At 36.1% G+C, this 9,841-nt stretch overlaps 1 protein-coding gene across 1 annotated transcript; it reads left to right on the forward strand.

Moving 5' to 3' along the window:
• Positions 1-321: 321 nt before the first annotated feature.
• Positions 322-1,778, forward strand: LOC114537928. The gene is made up of 4 exons (XM_028559044.1): positions 322-505; positions 632-828; positions 1,135-1,362; positions 1,752-1,778. Exons 1-4 carry the CDS (start codon positions 322-324, stop codon positions 1,776-1,778), a joined length of 636 nt encoding a protein of 211 aa, XP_028414845.1.
• Positions 1,779-9,841: the final 8,063 nt, after the last annotated feature.

The raw sequence follows: 9,841 nt of genomic DNA on the forward strand, positions 1-9,841 counted from the left end.
GAAAATATGAATGTTGAAGGATTATTTTCATTGCTGTTCATAGAGCCACTGACTGAAATTCCTGATCCAGGTGAAAATTCTCTAATCGCGATAGATGCGTTAGATGAATGTCGACAGGAGGAAAGGATCGAGCTTGTTGATTTGATTGCTAATCATTTTCACAAATTTCCTCAATTTATTCGATTTTTTATCACGACAAGGTCACAGCAAGATATTGCGCAAAAATTTCAAAAATTAAACCCATTGTTTCTGAAACCAAGTGATGAACGAAATTTAAATGATCTCCGTGTTTTTTTAAATGATAAATTAAAAACGGAAAAAATGAATGATTTCAGCAAAAAGGAACTTGTGGAAAATCTTGTTAAAAACTCTGAAGGTCTGATACTCTATGCATCTTTTCTCTGCAAAATTTCTGCCAACAGTTCAATCAATGTCAAAAGCTTGCCCAAAGGAATTGACAAGATTTACGAATCGTATTTCAATCGCTTTGAAAGAGAACTAAAAGGTATAGGGGTTGATGAAAAAAAATTTCTAATGTTTTTAAATGTGTTAGCAGTGGCAGAAAAATCTCTACCTTTAACACTTATTGAATCGTTTTTCCGTCGTTTTAACAAGGATTCGTTTAATCTAGAAAGAGCTATACAAAAAACAATCAGTTGCATTTCTTCGCTACTCGTCATTAAAGACGAGTGTGTGTCTTTCTTTCACAAATCTGTTAAGGACTGGCTTGGGAGACAAATGCATCGTTTTTCAATCAACGAAAAACAAGGGCATGAGATTTTGGCTGAAATTTGTATGTCCAAAATGAAAACATGGAAGACAATCCAAGTTAGGCCGACATTCGACTGTGCTTTAGAATATGCCGTACAATACGGAATATTACATTCTTTACAGGTTGATTTAGAGGAAGGGCAATTTCTGACGAGTCTAGTTGAATATTTTACGGACGTAGGAATTTTGCACGAATCTGTTAGTATTGATGTCTACACAACATTAACGAATCTCACTAGCCTAAAAAATTACATTTTAGAAAACGGGTTATGTCAATACATGCATAACCCGATAAATACGCTCATATCCTTCATAAGGAAATTTGTATACATTTTGAAAGATACTCCACAATCATTTTTGCAGTACGTTCTTAATGAAAGTAACGACGAACGGCTTTCATCCAAAGCAACTGCCTTGCTAAAGACACGTTACACGGAGCTAGCTTATTTCGAAATTGAGGAAAGCAGGGATGATAGGGATGATACTGAGAAGGCAATAAATCGTCTTTTGACTGAGGAAATTATTTGGGACTTTGATGTTTCACGGAATGAAGATTATCTTATATGTGTGTATTTGGGGGACGAGGAAAGCGTGGAAATTCAATTGTTTTCTATTCCTAATTTCGAATCCATCTGGAAACAACACATAAAGTGTTGTCATGGTCACACGTTGATGTCGAGGAGTTTAAATTACTTTTCTGTGCGACCCCGCAACATTGTTTTCCACCCTCTTAGAGACATTATTTTCCCAGGAAGATTAGATAGTGTACTGACTTTAAAGGGGAACTTTGTACCTGGACCGTTCAGAACCTCCGCAGAGTTGAAAATTTGTTGTTTTTCAAACGATAAAAGCAAAATGGCAGCCAGTGATGATGAAAATTTGATGGTTTGGAATCTACACGATAATACTTCTGAGAAAGTAATACAACTCCTTCCGTGCGAGTCCAAATTAACGTCAATTTTGTTCTCTGCTGATGATAGGTTTTTGGCAACGACAAACGAGTTTGAATTGTGTATTTATGATTCCAAAAAGAGTTACAACATTGTCTCATGGTATTCAGAGCAAATAGCCTTAATCTCGACTTCTGGAGAGGATTCCTGGATTATGAAATACCTAGGAGACGAAAAAAAGAATCAACCAGAATTTGTAAGCAATTTTAACCTCTTAAAAAGTAAATCTGTTGCTAAAAAGCGCAAATGCTATAATTTGCTTCCACTAAACACGAGGGCTGTTAAAGTATATCAAGCGGCTGTAAAAGGTAAGAGTTCGAAGCTGCTTGAAAATTTCAATGATTATGGCAGGTTTTTTATCTTAAATGATGAAAGCGCTTTGGTCTTTCATTTTTTTAGAAAACATTTACAATTGGTTCAGCCTGCCGAGCTCAATATTCGCAATCTCATTGTTCGTGGAAATGACTTTTGCACCGATTCCTGTTCAATTTCAGTGGATGGGAAATTTATCTACACTAGAGGTGTAGATAACTCTTTAAAGATTAGTATGCATGAGTTTACTTTGTCAGATACAACAACAAAACTCATTCGAGTTATTCCAAATGCCCCTCATCTTGTTCCTGTAAAAAATGGCGCCTTCGTTTGCGCAGTCGCCTCTTCAGAACCACCCGAATTGTGGAATTTTGATAAAACACAATTTCTTGCCAGTTTTCCTGAACTTGTGGATACTCTTAACTGTCTTTCCGTCTCGGATAATGTAGTTGCTTGTGTTATGGAGTCCCAAGTGTGCTTTTTCGATGCTTTAAAAAGGAAATTGGTTGCACGTATACCTTTTCCGAAGTATCTGTTTACTCAATCTAGGCGTTCGTGGAGTCATATCGCTATGGAGGTCATAGCATGCAGCAGCTTGTACCATGTGCTCGCGGGCCCATTTCTGTTACAAAATGAAAAAACACACGATTTACGACAGCATATACAACCGGAGACTTCTCTTTATAGGGCATTTCATGCATCAGCATTGAGCGCATGTTTTTCTCCAAATGGGGAGCTTTTGGCATTTTCTGGGCGATGCTTGGGAAAGCTGTTCATCTTTGAAATTGACCCTCCAAAAATTTGCTGTCAATTCAAGCGACAATTAGCAGGTGACACAAACTTTAGGGATCTCAAACTTGAATTTGTCAATGAGAAACACCTTCTTTATGCAGAGAAATCTCCTTCCTTATTGCGTTTAGTTGATGTTGATACTTGTACTACATTAACTTGCATCGACTTTGGTCAAAATACGTTCAATAGCTTTTATAAAGTATCTTTCTGTGCATGCCGTAAAACGGGTAGAGTTGTTTGCTATTCCCGCGGAGCCAAAAGACTGAAAATAATCAAACTATGGTTGCCAAACCAACGTTAAAAACACATACATCATAAGATGATTCGCAAGTCATGCATTCAATTCAGTGTTTAGCGCTCCTTAAGTTTTTAGCAATACGTACATAAAGTTTTTAAATTTTTTAGCACTTCAAATACGTATACGTAAAGTTTAAGACTGATCAACTACATTAATTCAGACTAAGTAAAAATAGCTATTTGATATGAAACATAATATATATATAATTATTAAAATTACTAAACTGGATATAAAAACAAATTTGCGTTATAGCTACACAAAAATAACAAATGGCTTTTAGAGATTCTCTTTTATTGCTTTTGGAATTTAAAAACGCTAGAGCTTTGTCGAAGAACCTTAATGAATGGTATTTCTGCTTTATTAACCTACAGGCTATATATGCACACGTCAATTAACACGGCATATATAGAATTCGATAAAATAATGATAATATCGCCGTGAACAGTCCTATACGTCAATGACCACAGTCAATGGTCTGGTTTAAAGGCGAATGTGAAGACATATAACGGAACAGATCCCGAGAAAGGCAATGTCGAATTTGTATGATTTTACCATCAAAACAACAGCCTAAAAATCGAATTGCTCAATGCATGAAAACATTATTCGGAAGAATCCTATAATTATCAATGCAATAAAAGTTTGGTTTCCATGCCACTAACACCAATGTCATGTTTATAAACAGAATGCCAGATTGTTGTTTCCAGAATACTCACCTAATCTTTTTGGTAAGTTCAATTATTTTACAGTGTTTCATTATTTTAGAGTGATTATTTCATGGACTGGAGAGGTGAGAATGAAGTATACTAGATAATTATTCGGGCTACCTGTGGTCTTCCGCGCGGACAGTCGCGTATTTACAGTGTATCAATATAGCTCAGTTTCAGTGCAGTGTATTTACCGGCTACATAGCCCGAGTGAACGCCTACCGGGCGTCTTGTTTCTTAGACAATTGATTAGAACATCATATAATGAAGGTAGTTATGCAAGATGACTTTCACACGCATGCGCAACAGGGGAAATATGAACGACTAAACTTGCTTTATAGCTTTCAGCACAATAATACATTATGTAAATCTGCATGTTGAAGAACGTTGTCAAAAGAAAAGAAAAAAGAAATTTGGGTTCAAAGGAGAAAGGAAAGTAGAGAACAATGGGTAAGGAAAGATCAGGTTATAACAGGGGCGTAACTAGAACGATTATTATGGGAGGGCTGTAAATAGTTATATATATGTAAAATAGTCATGGCTGTTAATATCACTTCTGCGCGATAGATTTTAATTGTAAACTATTGCACTTACAAAAGAAATCCGTCGGGCAGAACTGAATATATGAATATTCACACCCCTTCCCCGCCAAATTATCGTTCTAGTTACGTCACTGGGTTATAGCCAGATTTGCTAAGAAATTGGATAATGCTAATTAGCAAGTGTTTGAACTTTGGGTCATTCATTCTGCCAACCTATCAACCGCGGGTTAGCGAAGCTCTGAGAAAACGAAAAGGGGAATTGAAGGTTGCATGCCATGGGATGGAGAGGGGAAAAGTAACCATGCAATGGTTGACAGGATAGAAATGTTGTAAAAACTAATGCTGTTGGCGTTTATTTTATGGCCTGAAACGAATTATTGCAATGTTTAAAATTGGCATTAAAAATATGTTTCATTTAAAAAGAATTTGAACTTACATATATCAAAATTGTTTCATATCCTGTTTTGTTTTTGCAATTACTAGACCTGAAAACTAGTAAGCATGCCGCAACTGAACTTGAATATATGAATAAATCATTGGTTGTTTTAGTGATGACAAAAGCGTGGTTAGCCGTAAAAACGACTCGATCACAAGTGACATGAGAACTAAATAAAAATTTAGCCTGCCTACTTACCCCAATTCCAGTAATATTCTTTCGGCCAGAATTATCAATGAGGTACAGATAGAAACATTGGTGAAATTTGGTGATCCCACGCCTTTGAAGAACATGCATCACAACAATCCAAAATGGCGCTCACTTCACTCGTATCGGTCTGGACATTGTTTAAACTATGCAAGATAGAAAAAATGTGAGTGAGTTTTCTTTCTTTCTCCCAACATGGGAAACCGTGTACAAATTTGTTAATATATAGGCTTTACAAAATCTTAAAAACAAAAATGTTTCCATTTCTTACGTTCTCTTTACGCAAAACATAGGATCGAAAAAGCACAAAATCGTCTTTTCTATTTGAATCTTATAACCGGAAATCTCAGCAAACTGCGAACAACGTTTAAGATGTCTGGCTATCATTTCACTATTGCTTCATAATTATTTTGATGAAGCCACAGTAAGCGGAAACAAATTAAGTTACTGCTTTCTTGCCTGCGTCTTGCTTTCAGTTAACTGTTTCTTTAGAAATGAAATAATTTAAGAAATACTTCACTGAATCTAGCCAGTTGCAAGCATCAAAGAAAGCAGTTCACAGATTATGAGTCTTAGAATTGTTCTGATTAATGTGAGGAAGAATAAACAACCCTGGTTTGTTAGACGTTAGTAAGGAAAATTTTTGCTTTTTCCTTGCCTGAATGGGTTCGTAATATGGGACATGAATTTTTAAAATTCTACGCACTAAAATATATTTGTTCGATATACTGTAGAACTGTAACTTAAAAATATATTCAAAGCTAGAGAGAAACCAACTGACGAAGAATACGTGAATAACCATGCAAGTTGCATTATGATATTATATACAAGTAAAACAAGTCGATTTTTAAATTCCTGCTTCTTGATGAATAATGGGAGTCGACAAGAATCTACAAGAACTGTTCAAGCCTCTTTCGACATATTACGCGATGTGACTGGTATATATAGATAAATCCGTGATTTGCAAAATTAAAACAGAAAATTTCAACGGTTGGATGTGGCTTTACAAACTTAGACTGTTAATTGCGTCTGTATTCCTGGTGCCTGGTGCCTGATGGCTGATGATGACGTAATTATCGTTGCATTGCTACCATAAAGCGTCTCTTATTGTGTCATCGCGATATCTGGGTTACCATATGACTTGACCATGCGTTTTTGTTTCACTCACAGAGCTTAACTGGATTTCTGATGACAAATGGTTAATGCATGCTTATATTTCCATGCAGTTCCAGTTATATATTTTATACATCAACATGGTATGTACCCTATACTAAGCCAAGGAACACAGCACAAAACTGTGAGTCTGTAATTTTACATGCAAAGACACACTACCTTTGTCATCCTAATTCAAATATGAGAACCACTCTTAAGCTGCGAACATTTTACACTGAAATATTTGTCGACCGGATCAATGAACAATGAAATTGTCCGAAGAACAGAAAAAACACTCGACAAACTTCTTCATTCGTTTATTCAGTGTCATGCAGTTAAAATACAACGCGAGGCATTTAGATACTTAATAAATTAGATCATCTTCCCGGCTGAGGATTGACTGATGAATCGTCATCGTGTATGAGTCATGAATGAACGTTTGGTCGTTTGCACTGAAAACTTCGTACGTACCTGAAATATGACTATTGAAAAACTACCATCAACTATAGATTTCGGGATTTCAGTCAGTAAATACTAACAATCGTCTATATTGGAATTGCTAACACTGCAAATCACGGGACAATATCATTGATAACCATCATCAGTGGAACTATGGATCAGCGGCGTTTCCTTACATCAACCTACTACAGCATTCAAGCACAAACTTCTGGGAACATGGCTTCTGTGATAACTTTAAGACTTTATCTTCTTTCAGTTTTGAAGGCAATAAACAGTCGAGAGTATAAATTTTACTGCTTGTGGAGACACCACGGTATATATTAGAGACCTTTAGCAATTAGCATGCATGACGTGTGTGACAAACCCCTAACTGCCAGTTCGGATTTTCAAACGAAATGCGAGGTTTTTAAAGCCAAGAAATTGCTGTATTATGTTCAAAATTAAGCAGCTATATACTCGAGGCAAATCGTTGCCGGAAAAATGCTAAAAACTACCTTAAAAATTGCTTGAAATCCGTTTGTCTTTCGCGGTTTGCCGCATTGCATGGTTGGGCTAAAGGTCTCATGCAGCTACAGTTTTGTTGGCATACTAGCTGCAACGATGAGCTCCCTTTGCAATGATAATAAATTTACCTGCATTCACATACTAATATCAATACTTCACCTAAAGTCTATAGAGTAATTAATTATAAATTACGTACCGGCTAAATAAAGATTTATTACTTGCCTCTTATAATGTTTATAGGAATTGCCGGTTCGTACTGTTTATATAGCTTATATGATATAATCTGATATAAACGTAATTTGTTATTTATTATTGCTGTAATGCTAATGATATTACATAATTAGATAACGAACATTTTGACATTTTAATGTAAATGATGATGTAATTAATTTATGACATTGTAAAATTAAATGTACATTTTATCGCATCAATCATCTAAATATCTATCACGTGACTATTGAACATGGCTTATTTTGTTCCCTTTCCTGTTGTTTCATTATAAATATCAATATTGTTCGCCTTACTACCACATTTTAGAAATTTTCAAGACAGATTTACAAAGATTTTCAATATATATATTTTACGCTACGTTAAATCTCTGGTTACCGTGATAAAATTAAAAGTACAATTTTTGAACATAACAAACCTTGCACGTGGCCCAGAACTCTTTCAACATATATACTGCGTTTCTTCCCCAGGAATTTGTACCTAAAATAATAGAAAATGTGAAATAAGAAAAACACGAAAACACGAGACCAAAGTTTATTAGAGATATTCAAGATTTGACGATATAAAAAGCGAGCAAAATCGATCCAATGTGAGCTAGCAATCGCAGTATGGCTGGTGTAAAAGCTACGTCCACACGGACTTGAACGAATTTGGTACCGTGCATGCTCGCATTCGCCCGGATTTCTCGTGTGAACAAGAAGAACCGGTCAAAATCTAGTCCTAAATTCGTCCGGTTCCGTGTGAACGTTGCCTAAATATTAATGTCTTTATGTGCCTTTCTATACATATTAGTTCACGTCCGCTTAAATAAGTATACCTTGTTGTACAGACGTTAGATATCATCCAGCAGCAATATTTGTCGTATGAAGAACAACTGTCTTTCTATATTCTGGCAATGAACTTCTATCTTACATATATTTTTTATCAGCAACGCGAACACTTCGTTGATCGTTCAACTTTCAGGGCTGATAAATTACTGAATCATTAGCCAAATATTAGGTTAAAGTTTAAACGTCGCATTTTGGTCGCGTGGAATGCAATTTGAACAATGGATCATGATATAATGAGATTTATCATCTCAGTGTCTATTGTTTGAATTACATACGATGCAACCATAGGCCTATAGATATAACATAGGCCTCAGCAAGTTCCCTGCCTCTGATTGCCTGTAGCAACAAAAGTTAATGAGTTTTCCCAGGCCGGTTCCAAAAGCACCGTATATGTATTTTAAACTGACCTTTCGGTGTAGGCTTACTTGTTAACCATACTTAGCAAAGTAATCAGTCATTCAAATTGAAACAGGGGATGGAATTCAACGGCGGTACCATTTTTAAGCAGTGTTTACACTAGAGACCTATACCTGACCTAAGACCTAACTTAAGGAGTTAGTCCTGTAGTGTAAACGCACTAAGACTGACCTAAGACCGACCTAGGACCGACCTAAGACCATGATTTCAGGCCAAGCATTAGAGGTGGCCTGAAAACATGGTATTAGGTAAGTCCTAGGTAAGTCTCAGGTCAGTCTGGCGGTGTAAACACATTTTCATTGACCCAAGCGTGATCGAAGCTAATTTCCTTGACAACAAACGTAAATTCGAGTCTTTGATGTCTGCATTTAGCGGTCTTGGAATTTTAGCGCGATTTTGCAAAAATTATGGGGAAATTCAGAGTTGATAATTAGCCACATGGCGAATTTCGGAACCGTTGCCGATAAGTTATATCATATATTTTTTAATTTTGCATGAAATCGTTGTTTGCCAGAAATCCCAGTAATACGTCGTATTCTTTTACGAGGCTTTGTCGTTTGTACGAAATAAACAAACAAAGAACTGCAAGCTTATATTTTAATACTCTTCTCACAGTACTTTATGTTGCGTGTATTTATATAAGTCCCGTTAGGTAACTGGTGTAAACACACCCTGTAAAACTTGGTTAGGTACTTCTCAGGTACGGGCAAATGTCAGATAAATGTCAGCCCCTTCGTGTAAACACGGCTTAAGACACCTCGACGTCTCCAAACATCTAATCAATCAATTGTGAAGAGGTCGAAAATTTCCTCCGTTCAAGCATCAGTTGCCTTGTTATTCTCAGTTGTATTCTCTACTTTAATACTTATCATAATAAAAAGGAAAAGCGCCTTTAATATGAATCACATTGATTGTTAGAAACATACACTCATCACTTTTTACATCAGGATAAATTATATTAAAAAGGCAACTCGAGTTAATCCGTCATGAAACGCCAGCCATAAAGACAAAAATTGTACTTTCTACACAATTGGTTCAGTATGAGTGTATTTAGGTCGGATGTCGGAGTCGACCCTCGCCTTGATATTTGGTCTCTCTCCTATGGCACTGTGAAACTTCTTTAGGTATTTCTTTGGTTTTATTATCCGCAGGCCTGTCCGCAGGCCGCCAAAAATTTGTTTATATGAAGAGAATATTCCAGAATAACTCGGTATAATTGGTTTTATCAACGAATCTTAT

The sequence above is a fragment of the Dendronephthya gigantea genome, unplaced genomic scaffold (assembly GCF_004324835.1).
Source record: "Dendronephthya gigantea isolate DGI-Jeju-01 unplaced genomic scaffold, DenGig_1.0 000169F, whole genome shotgun sequence".
NCBI classification, from domain to species: domain Eukaryota; kingdom Metazoa; phylum Cnidaria; class Anthozoa; order Malacalcyonacea; family Nephtheidae; genus Dendronephthya; species Dendronephthya gigantea.